The 24,517-nt window shown below is 42.2% G+C and overlaps 1 protein-coding gene across 1 annotated transcript in view; it reads right to left on the reverse strand.

The window, feature by feature from the left end:
- Positions 1–487: 487 nt before the first annotated feature.
- Positions 488–24,517, reverse strand: part of COLEC10 (collectin subfamily member 10) — a 35,105-nt gene continuing 11,075 nt past the window's right edge. The window contains exons 3-7 of the mRNA XM_084618188.1: positions 13,904–13,975; positions 11,351–11,422; positions 7,065–7,118; positions 6,004–6,099; positions 488–4,541 (exon numbers count right to left, since the gene is read on the reverse strand). Coding sequence (XP_084474314.1) covers positions 4,153–4,541; positions 6,004–6,099; positions 7,065–7,118; positions 11,351–11,422; positions 13,904–13,975 — 683 coding nt within the window. The 3' untranslated portion in view covers positions 488–4,152. The remainder of the gene's footprint in view (positions 4,542–6,003; positions 6,100–7,064; positions 7,119–11,350; positions 11,423–13,903; positions 13,976–24,517) is intronic.

A 24,517-nucleotide genomic window follows, 5' to 3' on the forward strand; every position in this document is an offset into this window, starting at 1 on the left:
CAGAGCTTTTGGCCATCTTCTTTCTATGCTGGGTCAAGGTTATTGAGTGATTTCAGGATAAGGAGCGAGACCTTGAAGTTGACTCGATAGAAGAGGGAAGTTGTTCCATGTATGACTATGTGCTGAGCTTCCTCCAACTCCACAATCCTCCTTAAGACTCACAGCTTTTTGCTTAATCCTCCATTGTTGATCAGCCATGACTCAGTCTGCTCTCCGCCTCACGCTTTATCCTTTTAGTTGTTTGGTTTATATTTATCCGATCTGGATGGTAAGCAGCTTGGTGAAGTGCAGTGCTCCCATAGTACTTGCATGTGTTGTAAAGCTCTAGTTTGCTGTCCTCTGGTGCTATGTAAGTAACTAAAAGTAATAACATTGTTGTAAAGGTTTCATAAAGCTGGGAAATAGGTGAGCCAATAAAGGACAGCTCACTGGTGAATTGTAGATAAGATAAAATAGGTTTCGATTGCGTAGTGAAAGGAAATAGTCGCAACAGGATTCATGACTTCCAAAACCTTAAAGGATACATTTATTTAATTGTTGTCTACTTTAAATAGTATTTGATCATTCTACACTTGAAATAATAAGACCAAAAGAATAAATAGCACTGGACTGTTTTAAGCACATGCTTAAATCCATCTGTTCAGCAAAACACTTACACACATGACTTCAAAGGGACTTTAACACACACTTACAGTTGGGCACTGTACAAGTGCTTTGCTGAATCAGAGCCTAAGAATATGCACGCTCCTCTCACCCCACCAAATCCTCCTTGTGGTTTCTCTTTAGTTTGCTTTACTATTCTCCTGGGTTGCCACTGTTGTCTGTAAGACAGGACCATACCAGCCAGTACAATACACATTACCAGCCCCACCCTTCTAATAAAAATTAGAGTGAAATGTTGTCTCAGTATGTTGAAATATCAGCATGGAGAAACTCTGAAGAGGGTGGGGTGGGATGACTGCAGAGTCAGGCACACGGTATGTGCAGATTAAACAGGAAGAGTTCAAAATACCTTTACAAGATGTTATTCTCACTTCCCGTGCAAACAGAAAGCAACAAACATTATACCTTTTTTTTGATCCTGCTTATTCCTTCTTTCACAACATTCTTGATCACACTAAATATGAATTAAATGCAAAATGTAAGCACAGAAAAGCCAGACCAGTGCTTTCCAAAGCAAATACAACTTTTCTACTTCCCTCATAGCATAGGTGCTATTTTTATTACTAAACATAGTGTTGTTAGTTGTCTTAGTACATGTCATGTGGTTGTTATAATGGCTGTGTTTTCTGACTTGTGTACCTTTAAGATCTTATTTGAAATTAAACAAATTCAGATACCTGTTTAGAAGTCTTTTGACTTTGGCCAAGAAATGTATTCCATCACCGTAGCTGCAAAATCAAATACCAACTGGCAACATGTGGTCAAACAGAATAAAAGAATTAGGGGAAATGGAACGATTTAGTGCCTGTCTGAGATTAATGGCTGAACTGTTTGAGGAAAGATGGGCCAAACAGGCTAAAACGATTTTAATAAAAAAATCATGGGTATAAGTTTTACTGTATACACATTATAGACAGTGTATGTAAAAATCTACAGTAGGTGCACTTAAGAGTTCACTCCGGTTCTCGCAACATTTCCAGTTCTAGTGGTTGTCCTAAACATCTATTTCCCAAAATAGGGAATAGCTGTGAAATCGTGAGTATCTCTAGGAGCAGAACGAACATTTTAGGTGTTCCCACTGTACTGTAACTAAACTACTCTGAGTCTCAACTCCATCGTTTTCACCTACTTTTTGTCTTGTCAACCTTTCTTTTAATACATTAATAAAATAATTGTATTGCCCTAAATTTTGGTTATCTTTAATAAAAAGTTAGTGACCAAATCTTAACCGTAACGTTGTATGAATGCACAAGTAGGATATTTTTACATTTAATTCTTTTTTTCTATAAAGGAAAAGATTACACAAATGTTACTGCCTTGGAACAGGAGGAAAGAGGTGTATTTGACAATGATTTCAGTGTAATCAGCCAATACTAGCAAATGACATTGCACTCTTTGAGAATAGAAGATACCCACAAATTAGTTCTTGGCTCACTTCTCTTTTTCGTATCCTTGGCCATGCAACTGAAGGCTGTCTTAGTGCTTTTCTCCCCAAGCTCTAAGCATGCTCCTGGATTACTTTAACTCATCGCTAGCCAAAGAGCAGTTGTTCAGATGTCTTACCATTGTTTTGATTTGGTCATGTATTTGAATAAGGAACTCAAATGGAATTGCTGTAAACCAAGTCAGGTCTCCCACACATCATGCTTTGACCCTGAAACAAATCATTTCTTTTTCTCTTTCTTTCCTCCACTTCATATGACCCACCCCCAGCTCAGGGCTTGGCCGTAAGTCAAAGGCTCAGATTTCTAAAGCTATTTAGATGTTGCTCTGATCCGTGTTGCAAGGCCTAAATGACTTAGATGGCTAAGTTCCATTTTCTAAAGTGACCTAACATCCTAAGTCCCACTGACTTTCAATGATACTGAGGCCTGGACTACACTAGGAATTTACTTGGGTATAACTATGTCTCTCAGGGTGTGAAAAATCCACACACCCCCTCCAAGAGACGCAGTTAAACTGACCTAATCCCCAGTATAGGCTAGGACTAGGTCGACAGGAGAATTCTCCCCTCCACTTAGCTACCATCCCTTGGGGAGATGGATTACCTACGCCAGTGGGAGAAGCCCTCTCAGCAGAGCACTTCACTAAAGTGCTACAGCAGTGCAGTGGTCGATTTAGCAGGTCTAGTGAAGACATGCCAGATGGACAGCAGATTGCTCTCCAGTCGACCCCATACTCTACCCCTGATGAGAAGAGTAAGGTAAATTGACTGGAGAGTTTTTCCCGTCGACCCCCCATGGTGTAAACCCCGTGGTAACTCAACCTAAGGTATGTCAACTCCAGCTACGTTATTCACATAACTGGAGTTGCGTAGCGTAGGTCAACTTACTGTGGTAGTGTAGACATAGCTTAGACTCCTAAGGGCCTAAATCACTTTTTAAAATGTTATATCCTAAACACCTTTAAAATCTGGGTTAAAATCAAGTTTGATATCCAAATGATCTTGGATTATTTCCTACAGAAATAGCCTGGAGCATCCCCAATGACTTCGCCAGGAGTACTCAGGGAGGAAGCACCAGCAAGGGTATCAAAATCTGGCCTCTTCGGTAAATGCCCAAGTAGAATAATAAATAGCTGGGATCGGATAGCAAAGCCTTCGCTTTCATTGCTGACCACTTGCTCATGCAAGCAGGAGCAGCCCTAGCCAGGTAGCTGACCAGAAAACATTTTTGGTGCTCACCTCCCATCCCCCAAGTGGCTGAATTAAAAAAACCCAACCCAAAGACCAAACCAACAAAACCCACAGCCAGCCAACCCCTGGAGAAAGAAAAAGGCTGAACATTGCAGTGGTCCAGCACCCCCTGGAGTCCCAGGCCTGGTAACCACTATCTCAGAACAACTGGGCAGGGAGAAGTGGGGAGCAGGTGGAGTGATGCTCCATACCAGCCAATATATCCATCCAGGCACCACAGGGGCAGTAGAAGAGGGTTTGGGCAGCTCTTAAAGGGACATTGCACAGTACGCCTCCACTCTCGAACACAACCAGGGAGCTGCAGAAAATATTGTGCCTCCCTGGTGCAGCCTACCACCTGGTGCTGCCTGTGGAGCATTGTGGTTGTGCACCACCCCCAGTGCAGTGCTGGTGTGGCTAAAAGCCACACTCTCTCCCTCGGTGGAGTTTGTGCAACATTTCAATAAGCTGTTCAACCAGTTACTTTCCCCATTATTCACATACTGTTGCTCCATCAGTGGAGTCAGACTCACTCATGCTGGTTCTAAATTTAGCCCAAGAACTTTAAACCACAAATCACTGAGATTCCCCATGAGTTGGGAAGCTAGGAAGCCCTCTGCAGGCCTGATTCTGACTCCACGTGCACCAGTGTAACGCCACTGACGTAAACATAGTTACTCCTGCTTTACACCAGTGTATGTGAGTGCAGCATCAGGCCCTATCTCTCTTAGCCCTGCCCAGGGCGTCAGCTCTAATGGATAAATCAGGAGGAATTATTCCATGTCCAGAAGCTGCCTGGCAAGCACTCTGGCATTTTATTTTCTCTTCTTGAATTCACAAACAAAGTAGATAGCCAAATGGCACTCTGAATCATTCCACTCTCCCGTGCTGAGCATTTCCACACAGTCCTCATGCACAGACACATCCTTCGGCTCCCCTTCCTTCCAGTTGCTGTAATTCTGCAGTGGGGTGTTGTCCACATACATGAACTGCCCTTCCTTTTCCATATCATTCACCCCAATGAACACGCGGAAGAGGCCGCTCTTGGAGATGTAGTCGGCAATCAGTGCATTGGTTGCCTCATCCTTCGGCATTGCCAGCATCCCCCCTCTGATCCTGCAGTGGGTCATGGCCTCCTTGTAGCTCTTTTCTTCTTGGACAATGTAATAGAATTTCTCATCTGTTTCCCTGATTCCTGCTATTACTTTAGAAAGAAAAACAAACATCCTATTAACGGTCTCTCAAAATGTACACGAGCCTCTCCTTAAACAGAACAACAATGGAAATAGCCCATAAAATGGGGAAATGGGTTTCCCACAACTGAGTTTCTGGTGACAATGATGAAGGCTTGAACAGGGAATGATATTAATGAGGATGGCATGCTTCTTATACAAGTGAGGGCAAGGCATAGTGCTCCTCAGTCCTGAATGCCCGGCATCTCCCTTGGCATTTCAGTTCTGGGCCTCTCTGCAGCAGTGGTTCTCAGATCATGTCCTGCCAGATGGACAAACAAGCCTGGGCAGTTAGAGGAGATCATCACATTCGCTTCACTTGTGACTTAATATAGTGCTCCAGAAAGCAAAAGCGAGAATGCTAACAGCATTAGGGCCCTCTCAGTGTAAGTGGAGGCCAATGTTCTGGGTGACTAAAGCTAAGCCTTTGAATTTGGCCCAATTTTCATAGCTGCTGTGTCTCCACAATATCCATGGACTACAAAGGGTGCTGAAGGTGCTCAGCATCTCTAATAATCAGGCCTCTGAGGGTTCAGTCATGTCATACAAGCACTGCCCTGCACTGTGCATAGTGTGGAATCCTACCCAGAGCTCCCAGGTGTGCTGGGGCAGAGTAGCCGCTCTTCTGTCTCTTCAGGGAGTACAGCACATTCCCCAGCTGCATGCTTGGGCAACTCTGACCACAAGCATGCTTCCTCGTTATCCATGCTTACCCCCTTTCGGGTGTCTGGCACCCCAGGTGCACTAGGAAAGAGTGAGCACTGGGACTCCAATTGCACCCAGCTACTGTGCAAGGGTAGAAGGGGCAGGCGGTTTCTCATGTCCTCCTTTTCCCTTGTACACCATGGAGCAGACTGGCACACACTTGTTCCTTGTATAGTCAGGGTAGTCAAAGTGACTATAAAGTGCTATCACCCTGATTGCTGCACATGTGGAAGTGACTAGCCCAGGTGGCAGGCAGTGGAGAATCGGAGCTGAAGGCTTTTAATTATATTTTTAACATTTTCCAACAAGCAACTTTGTGCTTTCTCCCTGACCATCCCTCAAGCTTGGGCGCAGCTCCTAGTAAATATCTACAAAGTCACCCCATTGTCCTCCTTCAAATCCCACCTTAGCTCTTCTCTGCTGTGATGCCTACTACAGACTCGACAAAGGTTGGGCAGTGGGTGTGCTGTGCCCAGTGACACTCATGGTAGTACCTATCATCTCCTTGGTCCCTGGGGCACCCTTTACCTCTTTGTTTGTATCCCCCTGTTGCTTATAATCTTACACTTAGATAGGAAGCTCTTTGAGGCAGGGACTGTCTCTTTATATACATTTCCACAGTGGCTAGCATAAGGGGGCCATGGCCTCTAGGCAATACCTTAATATAACAATAATAATAATAATGAATTAAAAGGTGGGAACTGTAAAATAAATGATAATGAAGTTTACCATTTTTGACAAATTTCATGGATGTCTTGAGTCGAGCAACATTAATATCCAGTTGTCCAACAACTTTGCGGTATCTCCCACAGTCACAGACTGTGCCTGGTACAACACAGAAAACACCTGATTCACCAGCTGGGAAGGGCGGGCGGGGATGCATGGTATTGCCTGATCTGCCATGATACTGCTGTCAGACCTTCTAGAAGACTTACTGCTGACTTGTGACAAGCTAGCATCTCTTTATCCCCAGTGCTGCACCCATGGATGATAACACTCTGATTGACCTAACTGGGAGCTGGACTTTGCCTCCTTAACATGGGATTGTAACTTTTCATTGATGTTTTGGTTTAGATTTTTCTCACCCACTTAGATATCTCTGATCTTGAAAAAGAACAGTTCTTTCCTGGGGTAGGGGAGGCCCATCCCAGATGTAGGAGGTTTCACCCCCAGCTGGCTTCCTAGCTCCCCCTACTCTTGCTCCAGAGAGTTGGGGTGGGGAACTTCTATGAGGTCAGAGAAAGGGATGAACATGCCACAGACATGGAACACTCCCCCTTTTCAAGCATAGACTCTTCTCTACCAGGGACATAGAAAAGAGCATGGAGCCCTTAAACTGGAAACTTTTTGGAGGTGGGGATTATGTCAATAAACTGTCTTGTGCACTTATGGTGCAGTAGAAATAATTAACGACCATCACAACTTGAAACCATTGAAGTTTGGGTTGTGTTTGGGCCTGATAATATATGACCTCTGGGGTGCTGTGTATTTTATTTCATTCTTCTGCTACTCCCAGGAAGACGAGGGATGCAGTTAATTTCTCACAAGGATCTTTATGGTTTGCACAGCCTAAGCTGCCATTTAGTTAGAAATCCATATTTTGTTTTAAAAAAAATCTTGATAAAGAAACAGGTTTAAATTAAGGATGAAAAACATTTCATGGATCTCAATTTTTGCTGTGAAACCCCAAACTTACAAAATGTCAGGAAACCCCAGGACCCCAGCAAGTTCAACCACCCTTAGTAGAAAGACACAATGCAGGAAATGTAGTGATAACCAACATACAGTACCTGCTTTTCCCTTCCCTCCAGACACCCCAGATAAACCTTTGACTCCTTTGTCACCTGAATGAAGAAAAAAAATATGTTCACATGTCTCAGGAGAACATGTTTGAAAAACACGTTGGAAATTTATTTAGTAATGTATTAGCAGTGTGCATTTGGCAGAAGCACACTGATGTGCTGTTCTAGCAGATGTGCCAAATCAAACAATCTATGATTAATTCTGGTGAATGAAAAGAAGGAGAACACTTTACTAGCTGACTAATTGATAGCTCAGGCTTCTTGTGGGTGGCTGGTGCCTGGTACCCACTCAATTTAAGGGGGAGCTGCACAATGTCCTTTATATAGCTGGATCATGAGATGCTGAAAGCCCTCAGCAAGTCAGTGAGAATTCTCTCAGCATCTTGCAGGACTGAGACCATACTGCATTGAATTACATCATGTAAAATTAAGATACAGGATAAGGCTGGCTTGACAAAACCCAGTGAATTTCCATGGATGCATTAAGCAATGCACACAGCTGGCAAACGGCTCTCTAGCTGAGGTAGGTAGGGGACCTCATTTCATTTCAGAATGTGATATTTTTTATTATGATTTATTTTATCACAGAAATGTGATATTTTTTATTTTGATTGTGTTTCTCATATTTTGAAAATCATTCAAATGATCCATATCTAAGTGGATGTACTAATACAAAAAGATGAGTGAGCAGCTTTATTTCAAAGTCACTAATAATTATTTGAATCACAAAACTGCCTGACTTTATTTAAAATTCATTTCAGTGCTCTCTGGTAGATTAAATAGCACCTTTAGTTCAGAGCTCAAACCCTGCTTAATATTAATTCTATCTTGTAGAATTCTACACACCATGTATTTTTACATTATTTCTTTTCCTTCATATAGTTGTATTTTTTTGGAAGACATCAGGAGCTTACACACATTTTAATTAAATATAACTGACTCCCTTTTGTACAGAGAGATGGAAATTCTGGAAAATTTCATTAAAGCACCTAATACTCTATAGCGTTAAACCATGAATGGGTTTGGATTTTCTGTTCATATACTGAAGAATATTAATATATCTAGTGTGACAGGGTCGGGCCAGATGGCTACAGGAGAGTAATAGAAGGCAGATATATTAGCCCCAGGCTAAGTAGGTCCCTTTTCCCTGAGTAAGGTAACAGGGAAGGTTCCAGAATAATCAGGAACCTTCTGGAGACAGTTAAGACAGACTGATTAGAACAACTGCAGCCAATCAAGAAGCTGCTAGAATCAATTAAGGCAGGCTAATCAGGGCACCTGGGTTTTAAAAAGGAGCTCACTTCAGTTTGTGGTGTGCATGTGAGGAGCTGGGAGCAAGAGGCACTAGGAGCTGAGAGTGAGAACGCAGACTGTTGGAGGACTGAGGTGTACAAGCATTATCAGACACCTCGGGGAAGGTCCTATGGTGAGGATAAAGAAGGTGTTGGGAGGAGGCCATGGGGAAGTAGCCCAGGGAGTTGTAGCTGTCACTGTTCCAGGAGGCACTCTAGACAGCTGCATTCCACAGGGCCCTGGGCTGGAACCCGGAGTAGAGGGCGGGCCTGGGTTCCCCCCAAATCCTCCCAACTCCTGGTCAGACACAGGAGGAGTCGACCAGGACTGTGAATTCAGAAAAACGGCCAAGCTGAGGGCTGCCATGAAGCTCCAAGGTGAGCAAATCCGCCAATAAGCACAAGACCCACCAAGGTAGCGCAGGAACTTTGTCACACTAGTAAAAGCTAAATTCTATGGGCAGTTAGTGCTCTTAGGCAAGCCAGGATGCAAACTGGCAGTGCACCAGCTTGCTGTACATCAACATCCCTGTGTGGACACAGCTGTGAAAGTCCCGGGTATGACTGATTACCACTTGAAAGCCTAGTACACTAAGCTGCACTCAAGGACTTCCAGTGTTCTGTAGATTCTCACAGTAATTTGCCATGTAGAAACCCAAAATTACATCAGTGTAAATACATAACAACACTACTGCCTTCTTATCTCATGAAAATCAATAATAGACATTGGCCAACATTTTCAAAAAATGACTCGTGATTTGGGGTACCACAATTCTCGGGTGCCTTATTTGATGCACCTTAAAGGGGCTTAATTTGCAGAGGGTGGATGTTCATTAAAATCAGGCCCCTTTAAAGTATCTCAGATTAGTCACTTAGAAACGGAGGCACGCAAAAACACCAGTCACTGTTTTGAAGATCTTCGCTGTTGTTTGTAATGGCATAAGGAGCCGTATTAAAGAATCACTTGCTGTGGACAAATTCTTGACAAATGTTGATAATAAAGAATGGGATACTTTGGCATCAGAGCCAGTTCCCCCATTTTCAGAATGACCTTTTCTATTTTTAACCTGAGATGCCAAAAATTCTTTCCCACTGTCTGCCCCCATCATAGATATATGGTAAGTTAGCACAATAAAATACATTCATCTCTTGGTCTGTGTATAACCTCAGTTTTGTGACAGGAAACACCTGGAACACCTAAAGCAATAAACTGAACCCTAATACCAGCAGCAATTTCTTCCATCTGTCTTGAATGGCCTTTGCTTCTGGAAACAGAACCACATTTTTTATTGTTTGTTTCCTCATTTTCTTCCAAACAGATGGTATAATTCTTTCTCGACCATCAGAGGCGGTATAAATGTAACAGTCACTATGCTAGACAAACAGCTGGACTGAGTTAAAAAGTTGGGGTCAGATTTTCAAAGATATGTAGATATTTAAGGATGCAAGTAGGCACCTAGTGGGATTTTCAAAAGCATCTTAGCAAGTTATTGAAATCAGTGGGAATTAGGCACCTTACATGTTTAGGTGCTTTTGAAAATCCACTAGGTGCCTACTTGCATCCTTAAATATCTACGTATCTTTGAAAATCTGTCCCTGGGGTCAAATTCTGCAAATGCTGTATAAATCTGGAGTAATTCCACTGAAGTCAATGGGACAGAGGAGATCTAAGCCACTTTTCTGCTTCCTTAATTTTGTCTAGGAGCCTAAGGGCCAACTGTTCTCAATTACGTGGTCTACATCAGTCAGCTAGGGACCACTCCTTCCGCTACCCATCTCCTGCCTACTCCTACTCTTGGGAGCATACTGTAGCTTTACACCAACTGGGTATTCCCCCTGTGTCAGGAGAGTCCCCAGCAGAGGTCTAAAGCAGCTCTCTATTCTCTTTGCGCAGCTCTCTTTATTCAGCCATGTCTCCCATTGAAGCCAATAGGAATTGATGTTCAAAAAGGCTGTAGGTTGAGACTCAGTAATGCAAAGCCAAAAGTTAGACTTGGCTTTTTTTCTTATTTGCCTTGCAAAGTCCATATAGTTCTTTCAGATTATTTAAACAAATGTTTCGGTGTTCTTTTGTCTTAAAAACGAACACAAACAGTGCTAGTGCCCAGGAATCACACACTAATATAAAGCTGAGTACACAGGCGTTGCATTTTATGTTTGGTTGTTACAAGCCGTAGTAAAAATTAAACCACACAGCACATCAGGCAGTCGTGTAGCTGTATCAAATTTCCATTCCGCTGTAATAAAAGTGTTGTTCCTTTTCCTCCTGCCTAAGTGGAAGTTAAACCAAACAATACAAATAAAGAGGGCACATGTTTATTGATGTATTTATACAGTAACTTATAATTGTTTGTGTATAGTTTGTAGATGTGTGTGACTGAAATAACAGTCTTCCACAACTAGATTTCTACTGAAGCAACTAGGAAAACTGAGGGCCTCTTCTGACAGGTCAGACAGGTGTAGTTATATTCTACCTTGATATACAGGGGACAGGCTCTCAGACTAAGGAATTGGTGTCAGAACATGAGTCCTAAAATCACTGCCAAATTTAGGTCTCCTGCAAGGAGCTTGCCCATTGCACCCCAACGTGGTTAGTTAGCTCCAGACTTTAGGCATGAATAATAAGCAGCAGAATATTGACTCATGATCCTTGGCTTTGAAAGCAAGGAGGTAAAATCCTGGCCTCATTGCAGTCAATGGGAGTTTTGCCATATTGAAGCCAGGATTTTAGCCTGTGCTTTTTATTTTGTAATCTAAAAGAGATCAGCTTTCTTAGTTTAGCTAGAACATACACACACCAGACTGTATCATGATCCCCAATTTGCTTATGTAAATATATTTGGGGAAAATAAACCAGACATTATTTGAAGCTGAATTATTTTTACCTAATAGCTGTAATTCTTAAAAACATACAAATCATGTCATAATTGAATATGTACCTTTACAAAAAAAAAAAAAAAGTAACATGAAACAATAAATTACCTTTGCCACCAATTGGGCCAATTTTCCCAATCATTCCCTGATCCCCACTATCCCCCACTGCTCCTTTGTTTCCTGAAAAGGAAAGCAATGAAAAGAAGATGAATGGTTCAACCCATCCAGAGGACACTGTTTAACTCTTTAGATGATTTGTTACTTTTTGAAGGTGTGCAAGTGCAATCAAGCAATGTGTGTTACCGGGCCTCTTCTGGGCCGATCCACAGGGAATATGAGTCTGTGACATAGCAGCTCATGCCGTTAGCTTTGGAGGTCCCGCAATGTGCTGGCCAAAAATTAAGCTCTCTATCCTTGTCAGTCTCTGTAATTGACAAGTTCTTAGCAGGCATCAGAAATGTAACTTTCATGCTGGAAAAAAAAGATTTAAACAAGATTCCCATTGATTTTATGCAGAGGATCTTCTATCTTTCCCCCTCCTGCTCAGTCTCCCTGGCCCAGAATTTTAAATGTATTTAGGGATTTGTCTGCTCAGCACTGCAAGGCCTGTGTCTGGAGGTATTAGGACAACTACTAATGGATGGTTCTGACCTCCTGTACCATGGACTAAACAGCATGACATTTCAGAACTGTTATATTAAAACTCTCAATTGACATACCCAGAGGCATCTTTTATATTGAAAATACAGATTAAAAGCCATTTTAGTTATTCGTATATTAATTATGCTACAGAGCTAATCCATAGCCAATAGCTCAGTGATTCTCAAACTATGGGTCGGGACCCCAAAGTGTGTCATGACGCTGTTTTAATGGGGTCACCAGGGATGATATTAGACTTGCTGGGGCCCGGGACCAAAGCTGAAGCTTGAGCCCCAGTGCCTGGGGCCAAAGCCCAAGGGCTTCAGCCCTGGGCAGCAAGGCTCAGGCTACTGACCCCCTGCCTGGGGCTGAAGTCCTCGGGCTTCGGCTTTGGCCCCCCTGCCTGGGGTGACAGGCCTCTGGTGGGCTCAGGCTTCGGTCCCCACTCCTAAGGTCATGTAGTAATTTTTGTCAGAAGGGGATCACAGTGCAGTGAAGTTTGAGAACCCCTGTCAAGTATTTTTTTTTACTTCTTTTACTGGACCAAATTCTGAAGTCCTTACTTGTGATAAAAGTCAGGATTGCCAAATGTGGCCCAGTGTTTTCGCTGAATGTCACTACAGGATTTTTCCGATGGTAATACGCACCTTTATACTTGCCATTGTTTTATGTTGCAAATTGGCTGGCTAAATTATGAGCTCCTAGTTTTCTGGGCTCTGCATCTGCACATATGACTTTAATGCCACAAAAACATTTAATAAACACACTTGTTAACTGATCCCTTTCCTTCTGCTCTGCTCCAGTCACTATTTTATGATTTGAAGCAATGGCATGCATGGTCCTATGTAGCCCATGTATATACAGAATTAGAGGATCTATTCATTATAACAGCTAGTAAATAAAATTTTTAAAAATATTCTAGCTATAAAATGTAAAACAATGCTATGGATTAGCACCCTGAAATACTTAGCCCATTGCCAGATGGGAGAATGAACATGTGTATGCATCAGTATTGCAAAAACAGCTGGTTAAAGTATGAGATGGGACACCCAAATAAGCTTTACTCTAAATCTGTAATTAGCAGTACTTATCTCTGCCTCTGAATGCTGTTGTACTGTTCATTATCCAAGGAGGGGGTGTGTCTAATACAGCAGAGTGCTGAGAGTCCTTGGCTCTAGTCCCAGTTGAGACAGCGACTTGCTGTTTGACCGTAGGTAATTCACCTAGTCTCTCTGGCCCAGATCCTTACAGATATTTAGGCTCCTACCTTCCATTGATTTCAATGGATGGGAGCAGCCTAAATACTATTGAGATATGGGCCTCTATGCATCAGTGCTCATCTGTAAATTTGAAAATTCCACAGATATTGGCTTCTGTTGAGATAAATGTCAAGATTTATTGACCTAGAGGCAACTCTTAGCCTAGATTTCACCCAAGGCGGTATTTGACTCAAGGGACAATAAAACCTTGATGTATGTTGAAATATGAAGTCAGGCTATGTATTGTTACATGTGGCTTTGAATGTTCCTAATCAGAGCTAAATGGAAATCCCTCCATCATAGCCATACATTTCAGACATGTTGCAGTTTTTCCTCTCGTTCACATTCTGAAGAGGAGATTAAATTAGGGCCCAGGTTACTTTTGATGAACTAGCCCTGAGGCCAAGATGTGCATATGTGATCTGATCGGCTAACAATCTTCCACACGCGTCAGTCACGATGAACTGCCGCAATAGAAGGAAGTCAGCAATAGAAACTTATTGGCCTGTCACACAACTGTTTTCAGTCAATCATGAGTTGTGACTTTCTTATGGTATAACACAGTAATAGTAATACCCATATTAATAGTAATTCTGGCATGTTGTTAGCCTTAATCAATTCATGTTTAGAAAATATTCTGAGATCTCTTGGTACAACATCAGTCCAAGGTATTAAGCATTATCATTACTAGCAATTGGCATATTGTTCTGTTTTATTTATATTAATATCCTTATATTAATACTGTCAAAACTACCACACGTACCTCTTGGTCCTTTGGGGCCTACTTTTCCATGTTTTCCAACCTCCCCTTGATCTCCTTTTTCACCGTCATCCCCTTAAAAAGCATAAAATAAAACATCATACTCCAGCTCACACAGTCCAATAAACATTACCATGTGTTTCTCCAAAAGTAAAATTGACTGTCTGATGCTACTGGCTTCTTTAGTTGTCATTCTGAAGGTACAGTGGATATATATGGGACAAACTTCAGAGGAGAGCAGGTCCAGCCAGTGTCTGACCGGCTTCTGGAAATGCTGCAATACGTTCTGCTTTGAAAAAACCTTCCCACCATAACAATGACATTCACATTCCCTTCTGCCTCAAAACCCTCCCCACCCAAAAAACAAAATAAAGGCCTATCCCAAGCAGAGCTGTGACTCCAAAAAGGTAGAAATACCACAGTGCACTAGGGCCTTTGCTGTTTCTATTGATTTTATCTGGAAGGCATTCAGATACTGTTGTGATGGACAGCAGGATAAGACCTTCAGGTAGATAGATTGATAGCTGTAGAAATTGGAATAAAGCAAACCGTAGATCCCAGTAAGTCAACACATCAACCCTCAGCAGGTGCTGTATGTGTGTCTGAATATAAAATTTGTGTTTTGCAAATACTCCCACACATGCCTCTGAAATTTGTCTGCAGGGAAAGTCCATAGCAGTAAGTTCCTTGAACTTTACTTCCGTAGCACATAGATACCCCAAGTAAGACCAGGGTCCCTGTCAACGTTCCTTCCCAACTCTGAACTCTAGGGTACAGATGTGGGGACCTGCATGAAAGATCCCCTAAGCTTATTCTTACCAGCTTAGGTTAAACGCTGCAACCACCAAAGTGTCTAACAATAATAACAGGGGAAGTGACCACTTGGAAATGTCTCCCCCCAAAAAAATCCCCCCAAGCACTACACCCCCTTTCCTGGGGAAGGCTTGATAAAAATCCTCACTAATTTGCATAGGTGAACACAGACCCAAACCCTTGGATCTTAAGGACAATGAAAAGCAATCAGGTTCTTAAAAGAAGAATTTTAATTAAAGAAAAAGTAAAAGAATCACCTCTGTAAAATCAGGATGGTAAATACCTTACAGGGTAATCAGATTCGAAACACAGAGAATCCCTCTAGGCAAAATCTTAAGTTACAAAAAGACACAAAAACAGGAATATACATTCCATTCAGCACAGCTTATTTTATCAGCCATTTAAACGAAACAGAATCTAAAGCATATCTAACTAGATTGCTTACTGAGTTTTTACAGGAGTTCTGACTTGCATTCCTGCTCTGGTCCTGGCAAAAGCATCACACAGACAGAGAGAACCTTTGTTTCTCCCCTCCCCCGCAGCTTTGAAAGTATCTTGTCTTCTCATTGGTCATTTTGGTCAGGTGCCAGCGAGGTTATCTTAGCTTCTTAACCCTTTACAGGTGAAAGGGTTTTTCCTCTGGCCAGGAGGAATTTAAAGGTGTTTACCCTTCCCTTTATATTTATGACAGCTCCATTGCACACATGGTGCTTTACATACAGTAGTAAGAGACAGACTTGCAGGAAAGCATTTACACTCTTAGTAGACAAGGCAGACAAATGGTGGCAGAAATAATCTCACTTTACAGATGGAAACCAGAGGCACCGGATAATTGAATTGCTCAAGGTCACACAAAAAGTCTGGGGCAGAAGTAGGCCTTGAACCCAGATCTCCTGAGGCTCAGTCTGGAGCAGCAAGAAAACCAGTAACCCCAAACTAAAACAACAACCAAAAACTTCTCCTCTGATGTACACAGCTACATATCGCAGCAAATAGAGAAAAATGGAGTCTGCCTTGTCAGTGATAGGGAGGTCAATAATACAACCAGCAAGTGAGCCAAATGAAAATGTGGGAAATAAGCTGGGAAGTTGGGCCCTGCTCTGATCTCATATCATTTGTTTCTGAACTATACCTGATGGTGCCAAAAGAGAAATGAAGTTTGCACTTTCTTTATATGAGGCAGGTTTTTAGATTTGGTTCTGTGAATAAACTAGTGATATGCAATTGAGACCAGCTTTGACAGGCTTCATGTCAAGCTTTGGGACTCTGGTGATTTATGCCAGCAGCCAGACCAGCGCTCATTAGCTCAAAATAAGGAAAATAAAGGTTGAGTGTCAAGCTGAGATTAAAGCGAGAACATCTGCTAGAGGGAGGGACGAGAACTCCTGGGGATAAACAGCCTGGGAGGAAATATGGCTGAGGAACGTGCTAAACTGTCAGTGAGTGCAGTCAGTAAGTACAGTCCATGCCCATGGATTTGTTTAAGTTAATTAATTGCTTAGGTAGCAGAATGAAGACAAACCTCAACTCACTCCTAAAGGTGGCTTTGCACAAGAGCCTGCCATGCATATGCTGGATGGGGATTATGCTCACTTACATAAACATTGTTTTGGATTTTTAAAACTGATTGTCACAAAACAAATACAGAAATTCCATGGCTTTCAATTAGCAAATAAGGGACCATTGAAGAACCTTTATCTTGAAGATCTCTGCAGTGATTCTGCAAAGGTGCTTCATAAAGCCAATACAGATACAGGTTGGGAAGCTAGGCCCTTTAGAGATCCGGATCAGCCTTTGGGTCCAGCCCTGGAGTTAGTGGGAATGTTGGCATTATTTGTATTATGGCAGTGTCTAGGGGCCATCAGTCAAGCATCACGGCCCCACTGCACTAGCCACTGTGCACGCATAATAAAAGATGGTCACTGCTCTGTAGAATGTGTGTCATTGTCAGGTACTTTCCCCTAGTCCTCCCAAAGAGTGATAAAAGCTGCAATGGTTCCTTCTGTATCAGAGTACCTAATGAGCAGCATGCATTCAGAGTTCTGGGCTGTCAATGGTTTAACTGTGATCTTGTGTGAGGCACTTGACTGAGAGTTGCCAGCAACTCATTGTATGATTAGAGGTGAGTCAGTTCACTAAACTGTGCCTCAGTTTCCCTCTCTAGAAAATGGGGAAATGCTACTTGCCTGCCTTTGTAAAGAGCTTTGAGATTATAACGGTTGAATATTAATTCTGATTACTTTCCATACCATTCCCCCTGTTAATTAACTCGTAGATGGGCTGTTGTGAAGCAAGGAAAGCCTGGACGAGGAAGTAAGGACAAGCAGAGTGAGGTACTATCTTTTACTGGACTAACTTCTGTTGGAGAGAGAAACAAGTTTTTGAGCCACACAGAGCTCTTCTTCAGGTCTGGGAAAGGAACTCCCAGCGTCACAACAAAATGCAAGGTCAAACAGATTGTTTAGCATAATAAGTAGTTAACACATATTGTAAGGGACCATTCAATGGAGAGTGGCTCTGCAGTCATAGGCCAAAACAAGGGGCTTAGTGGGTTACAGATTGTTGTACTAAGCCATAAATCCAGTGTCTCTGTTCAGTCCATGGTTTTTAGTATCTAGCAGAGTTACGAATTTAAGTCCCCTGCTTCCCCCTGCTCCTCTTTTGAAAGTATTTGCAAAAAGAACAGGAGTACTTGTGGCGGTTTCCTTTTGAAATGTGAAGTCTTAAGTGATGCTGCCCTCTTGTGGTTTGTTACTGTGTTGGAAGGACTAGGATGGATGCATTTCTTTAAATGAGCAAGTCCCTCATCATCTCTTGTGATTTAATATGTACAGGCCACCTGCGTCTTTTTATCCCCTTACCTTCTTTCAGCCTGTACATTACAAATGATATTTATGTTCACATCAGAGAGGGGCTTGAATCACAACTCTGGATTGAGATCAGAACATCCTATGACATGCATCCGACGAAGTGGGTATTCACCCACGAAAGCTCATGCTCCAATACTTCTGTTAGTCTATAAGGTGCCACAGGACTCTTTGCCGCTTTAACATCCCACTGCTTTTCTTTGTACAGTACATGTTGCTTTACAGAAAAAGAAGACTGAGTCTTTGCCCCGAGGAGCTTACAGGCTAAGGCCTACATTCTGAGCTGCTCTTGGTGGTATTCAGGGGTGGAGGCAAAGGTGGCTGTGTAGTAGGTTCAGTTTTATCACAATTAACCAATTGTCTCCTTAAACTACAGTTGCCCAGAGGTGACTTTCTTCTACCCCTATGTGTTGGCACTTCAGTGCATCAAACTGAAGCACAGTTATGTCTTCTGTACCCTTTTGGTATTCCACCAAATTGATCCACTTGCCATGTGTCACTAATTTAAAATACAAAGCTATTAAAATGAACATACTGAACAGGAAGTTGCTCAGCTTTCTTGCATTTGTGTGAACCAGGAGAGCAAAAGCTACAAAAAAGCACTTAGAGACCTTTAACAACCATCACATCACCTCTTCTTGTAACTGACAAGGAATGAGGTAAAAAACAAAACAGTCCCAAGAAAGTGGCTTGAGCATTACCAATCAGTAGAACCTTTGTGCAATTTAAAGGGGCACTGCCAATATAGAAAACAACAGTTAAAGAGAAAAAAATATCATTTTATTGTTCTTCTCTCACTCCTATCCCATTCCCAGTTAGTAGATAGAAGCCCAGTTATACCCATTCAGAGTTTAAAGAACTCCTAGTGTATACCCATTGACTTCAGTAGAGTTACTGCTGATTAGGACTGGCTGGAAAACAATCATCCTAGTTTGCAAAGAATTTCAAAGTTTCTGAAAGTTTTGTTTGTTCCACATCAGGATGAAATGGACACAGCAGGAAATGTGTTTGAGGAGGTGAGAACACCCCTTCCCCCACCAAAAAAACCCGTTGCACAAAAAAGAGAGAAACACCCGCTCCATTTCTTGAATAGCCAATAACTCACTTCAAGTCCCTGCTTTCATCCCAGGCAAGCTAACCCATCAGGCTATACCATCTGTTTTTCTCAGATTGGAGCTGTTCATTTTGAATACATGATTACATCCCATGGGGCTGTAGAGACTGGAACCTGGGTTTCCCCACAGCATAGATGAGTGTCCGAGCCCTTGGGCTACAGTGTAGGTGATCACTTTTGCTCTCGCCCCTCCCCCCGCATATTTAATTAGCTATACAATGGCACAGCTCCCACAGGAGAGATTGCCTCAATAGCCCTGTGGATGGGGACTTACCAGCAATGAGGGAGACTCAGGATGAAGATCTGGCTCCAAATCAGGTGCTAGGTCTCCCACATGCCAAGTGAGACCCTAACTGGGCTATTCCCGTCTCTGGCTCTTTGGTTCCACCTGGAGAAACCTGTTTCAACAAATTGGTATTTTCCAAACAAAAATTTCTGACCAGCTTTACTCCTGATTTCCATGAGGATTGATAGGCCAGATCCTTGGCTAGTGTTAACTTTAATAGAGCTATGCTGAGAACCTGGGCCTCTGGGTGGGATATTTTGGTAAATAACAGAAAAAACATTTACACATTGGGCCCAATTCTCTTCTTATTTACATGTGTTTTACACAGGTGTAACTCTTGGCCTAATTCTCCTGTCACTGCCCTCATAATGTTACTCCACAGACTCATGATTTACATTGGTCTGCATGGGGAGTCAAACTAATGTTGTTACACTGATGTAAAACCAGTGTAAGTGATAAGAGAATCCAGCCCTTCATGTTCTGAGTTTATATATATCACCTCGCTCAGGTAGATATTCTGTTAAAAGAATGCACATATACTACATGCAGAGTACAGCAGAAAGAAAGAGAGCTCTCAAGATTCCAAATACGTACGAAATTGGATGAAAGTAACTTCTGAAATTATAGGGTTTTTTAGCTCAAACATATGAGGCGCTGACAGGGAACACGGGTTAGAACAGCCTATGGGATGTGGTAAGGTCATTTATATATTCAGCAGGAAAAGTGAACACTGGCAGGTCTGGTTTCTGACAGAGTTTGAGATTTTCCAGAAAGAGAATTGTGTAAGCTCAGGAAGTAAGGCTGAGAGATGGACAGCAGTACCGGAGACCACAGTAAATGTTACTTTGAAGCACTGACCCATGTCAGAGAGTTTACAAGCAACATTTGTCAGAATAATTAAAGGAAAACATTAAAATATATATTATATATATTGCTAGAGGGAAACTCCCTGTATCCTTCAGATTTCATTCCAGTCCAGATTCTCATCCTGGCCCTAATCCAACTCCCTTTGAAGTTCCTGGAAAGACTCCCATGGACTTTATAGGACTTGGACTGAGACCTTAGGGAGCTGGCATGGTCTAGGGCCAGGTCTTCAGAAATACTGAGCACCTCCACCTCCAAAAGAAGTCAATAGCAGCTGTGCAGTGCACTTTTGAAAAATCAGGCCCCCAGTGCTTATAGACTGAGACTAGGGGTATTGCACATGAACTCCAGACTCTGACTCAGGTTTTAGCCCAACCCCCTCTTGTGTCCACAGACAAATAGTCTGAGTCAGGTCATCAAGCACTCAGGACCTGGGTCCTAGGATCTTGCCAGGGGGCTGGGTCAGAGCTCATGTCCCTCTGTGACTCAGGACCAAGCCCTGTCATTTTGCAGTGTGGGCATAGTGCAAGCCACAGACCTGAGTCCAAAGGTCTGCTTAGTGCAGTATAGATGCATTAGCACAGATGTGAGACCAAGGTCCAGTAACTGCAAACCTATGTTTACAATGCAGGGTGGATGCTCAAGCATGGGTTTGGAAACACTAAGTCCACAAGCCCAGGTCCCAGAGACCCAGGAGTGTAGACATACACTTTAACTCAAAAGATCTAGGTTCTATTTCTGATTTTACCCTGAATCACTATTTGATCTTGGTTAATTCTCCTGGCCAGATTCTGGTCTCATTTGCAGTGGGGTAGTCATCAAGTTCTGAATTTGGCCCTTACTGCCCTAGCTACCCTGGGTGTACAATGCTGATAAATGTTAACTTTGTAAAGTGTTTAGAGATCCTCGGATGAAAAGCTCTAGATAAATGTGATGTATTATTTAAACATGATTTGACACATTAAAACATTGACATTAGTTCGTTTTTGCCCAGATACCAGGTGACAAGATGCTTTAGAAATATGAAAACCTAGGCAGATCTATATCGTTATGTGTTTCTGTACAGTAAAAGCAGCCAACAGTGCGGTTTATGGTGTTCTCTAGTACTACTTCCCATGTCATCCTAAGTAATTGTGTTTACACAAATCTGCTTCTGGAAAATCTCAGTCTCTGTCAGAAACCAGGCCTGCCGCTGTCCTACCGAGGTAATAAGAGACAAAGTTGGGTAAGTAGTAGAAGTAGGGTCATGAAGGCAAGGAGAAGAAACTTGCACCTGATATGCTGGAAAAGGGGAACTAGCAGAGTGTTCAAAGAGGAGTTGATGTAATCAGATTGGCATAAAATTTGATTTTAGTGGCCTAATTTTATGTGGATTAGAGGAGGGCACTATGGGGGGTCAGAAGATACAGAGAAAAGCTTATAACCATCAAGATGGGAGAGTATAAGGGCCTCGGTGAGAATTGTAACGGTCTGGACAGAAAGAAAAGGTCAGGTCTTTGAGGAAGAAGTGATAGGATTTGGATGCGAGAGGCATGGGAAAGGAAGGAGACCAAGATTACCCCTGGTATCATGGTGCATTTAACAGTGACAGAGAATGAGGGGAAATGAGAGGAGGGTTTCAAAGAAAGACCAGGAGTTCACTTTTGGCCAGGTTAGGTTTAAGTTGATGGTGTGACATCCAGACTGAGATATGGGACTGGATAGAGTGAGACATCCCAGAAATGGGGAGCAAGATTTATGAGGCCTCAGTTCAGAGATAGTAACTAAAGCTGTATGAAAGGATGGTATCACTCTGAGAGGATGTGCAGGGAAAAAAGGAAGAGGCCAAGGATGGAAACTTGTGAGACTGCCAAGGAAAGTACAAAAGGGAAGGGAACACTGAAGGAACCATTGGACACAAGGCAACCAAGAGAGGTCACAATTGTAAAAACTAAGGGAGGCTTAAAGTTCCCTAAACATCCCTTGGTGATGGTGTGGGGTGTGAGAGAACAGGCTATTGTGAAAGAAAGAAAGAAAGAAAGAAAGAAAGAAAGAAAGAAAGAAAGAAAGAAAGAAAGAAAGAAAGAAAGAAAGAAAGAAAGAAAGAAAGAAAGAAAGAAAGAAGCAGCAGAAGCGATCCCAGAAGGTTTCTGTGGAATTTTTTTGGCTCAATGTGTCCTAGTAGTTTAGACTTGATTAATACAGATGCTGTCTGGGAAATGTCAGTGACTTTATCTCATCAGACAGAGATGTCAGAAGGGTAATAAAGTGACCTGGTGCACACTGGCTGTAACATGTGCTTAAGGAACCGCTCCGTACACTGTGCTCATGAAACATTTTTTTTTCTGTGTAATTTTTACTGATGATGCATAAACAACCACATCAATCTAGAAACCACATTCCACTAATAACAGTACTGATCACAATGTCCAGTTCAGAGGCTCATTGCTCAAACTGGATGAAACTTGGGTTGTTTAATTAGAGGTTTGTGCAAATTTTATCCTGGCTTCTTTTTGTATGGGTTTGCATCCATTGGGCTTTGCTTTGGGCTGATGTCTTCAGTGAAACCAAGTGAGAGACAGCAGTGTTTCCATTGCTTCTGTCTGGGACTGTACGCAAGGTCCAGTTTTTCCTCTTAAGTTGCCTACTATGTGTGTAGTTAGGGTAGTCTTCCCCCTTCAGGGCATCAACTGAATCCAGGAATTGGCCCTTGTCTTCTAATTTTTAATCCTGAATAGTAGCCTAAATTTTCAAAACTGGCTAGCAATGTTGAATTTTTGGGGGGTACAAGTTGTGGCACCTTAACCTAATTTTCAGAGAGTGTGTGCTCAGCCCTTCTAAAAATCAGATCCCTTTAATGTCTCCCAAGTTGGGCATCCAAAATCACTAATCACTGTGTTGACCTAAGTTTTCAAATTCTTATAGAGATTTTGGCCCAAAATACAGAATTCTGTAGTGAGGTTATAATCTGCTGTTAAATTTCATCGGTGAGTTTACAGATTCTATAGAGAGGTCATCAATCTTGATGACATTCTATAGGTTTATTCTGAAGAAATTGTATAGAACCCTATTAGAATTTATCAGGGATGAAACCTTCTCAGAAAGGTGGGACCACAGTAAATTATGCTATGTTACTGCAGTAATATTATGCTCAAATTCATCAAAAGGATTAGTAGCCTTCTTTGCAAACCTGAGCTGAGTTTTAGATTGGAGGGGAAACTGGAAACCAGTTGAAGTTTGCCTGCTTCTTCGTGTATGTGTGGGTGTGTGTGTTAGCATGCATGCAGAGGTTGGTCATCTGCTCATATAGTGCTTTAAAAAATTATAACAGATCTGTATGCACTAACAGTAGAAAAAAGGGTGTGTGAACAGAAAGATGGAGAAAACAAACAGGAATACTAAATTAGTCAGTCATTAAAACATGCATTGTAGATATAATTCATGACCACTAGAGGTCAGGCTTTAACGTCTATTAAGTTATTAATAACAAACACTTCTAATAGATACTAACTCGAGGGCTTTATCATAGAAATTAAAGATGGTAAAGATTTATTAGGCCCTCTAGTCCATCCCTACTGCAGAATCATTCCCTCCAGTACATTGTCTAGTGTTTGTCCAGTCAACTTTTCAAGGCCTCGTTTTGCCTCATTTCCCTGTGAGCCTAATAACTCTCTGTCATGAAGGCTTTTTTTCTGATATTCAGCCTAACTTTCCCCTCATTTATTTTCACCCCATTACTCATATCCCCTTGTGCTACCTCAGTAATTAATTTGACATCTCTTGATATGAGTGTAAAAAAAGTTACCAATGTTTTGAGCAAATAATTTTTGGGTGAAAACTGGCCCTTTTTGAACAAAGGTTTCCACACGGAGCACATGAGAAAATGTAAGTTCTTACTGCTGTTTCCTGTAGGAAACATGGACTATAAAGTAATGCAAGTGCCCAGTACAGCTTCAATTTAATGTGGAGCCATAGGGTCTGAGGCAGTCAGTGCACCTACAGGCCTCTTACGGTGAAGGTAGATTATGTCACAGGAGAGGCACAAAGCCTGTGAGGGGCACAGCTACAAAGTGATTGCCCAGCATATTGTGTGCTCTCTCAGTAGAATAAATTATGCTATGATGCCTGCCACTAGAAGAGGAAAGGAGATGGTAAAAGGATTAAATGTGGGCAAACTGACTAGGAAGCTGGAGAGTTGCCTATTTTCTGAAGACTGGAAAACAGGCTGCCCCACAGATACAGCATTTTTAAAGAAAAATAATGTTGGTGCTAAAAGCAATAGAATCCTTCATTTGAGATACTACAGTTAGAAATACAGTAGGAAAGTTTTGTTGGTGGATTTAGTGCTGTTAACAGCTAGAATACCTGGTGTCTGGAGTCCTCTAGTCACAGGACAGGTACAGTGTGGGCAGCAGTACTGCAAACTTTCTCATGCCCTCTTTGGCCAATGTGCCTCATCACTGACCTTGAGAGACTTGTCTACAGGTAAGGGGGAAGTTCAGACATTGTTCCATTCAGTCTTTAGATTCTCACTTGGACTGCAGATAAGGCTGTCATGCCAGTAAAAGCCATCTGTGACTTTTCTAACATGGGCTCTTGTCCACTAGGAACTGGAGTGAGACCACAGATTCATCTCCCATAGAGTATAGAATGCTGTCAGATGGTCATTTGTCACCTGTTTGGCAGGAGATTTG

The sequence above is a fragment of the Lepidochelys olivacea genome (genome assembly GCF_965140295.1).
Source record: "Lepidochelys olivacea isolate rLepOli2 genome assembly, chromosome: 2".
Classification (NCBI taxonomy): Eukaryota; Metazoa; Chordata; order Testudines; family Cheloniidae; genus Lepidochelys; species Lepidochelys olivacea.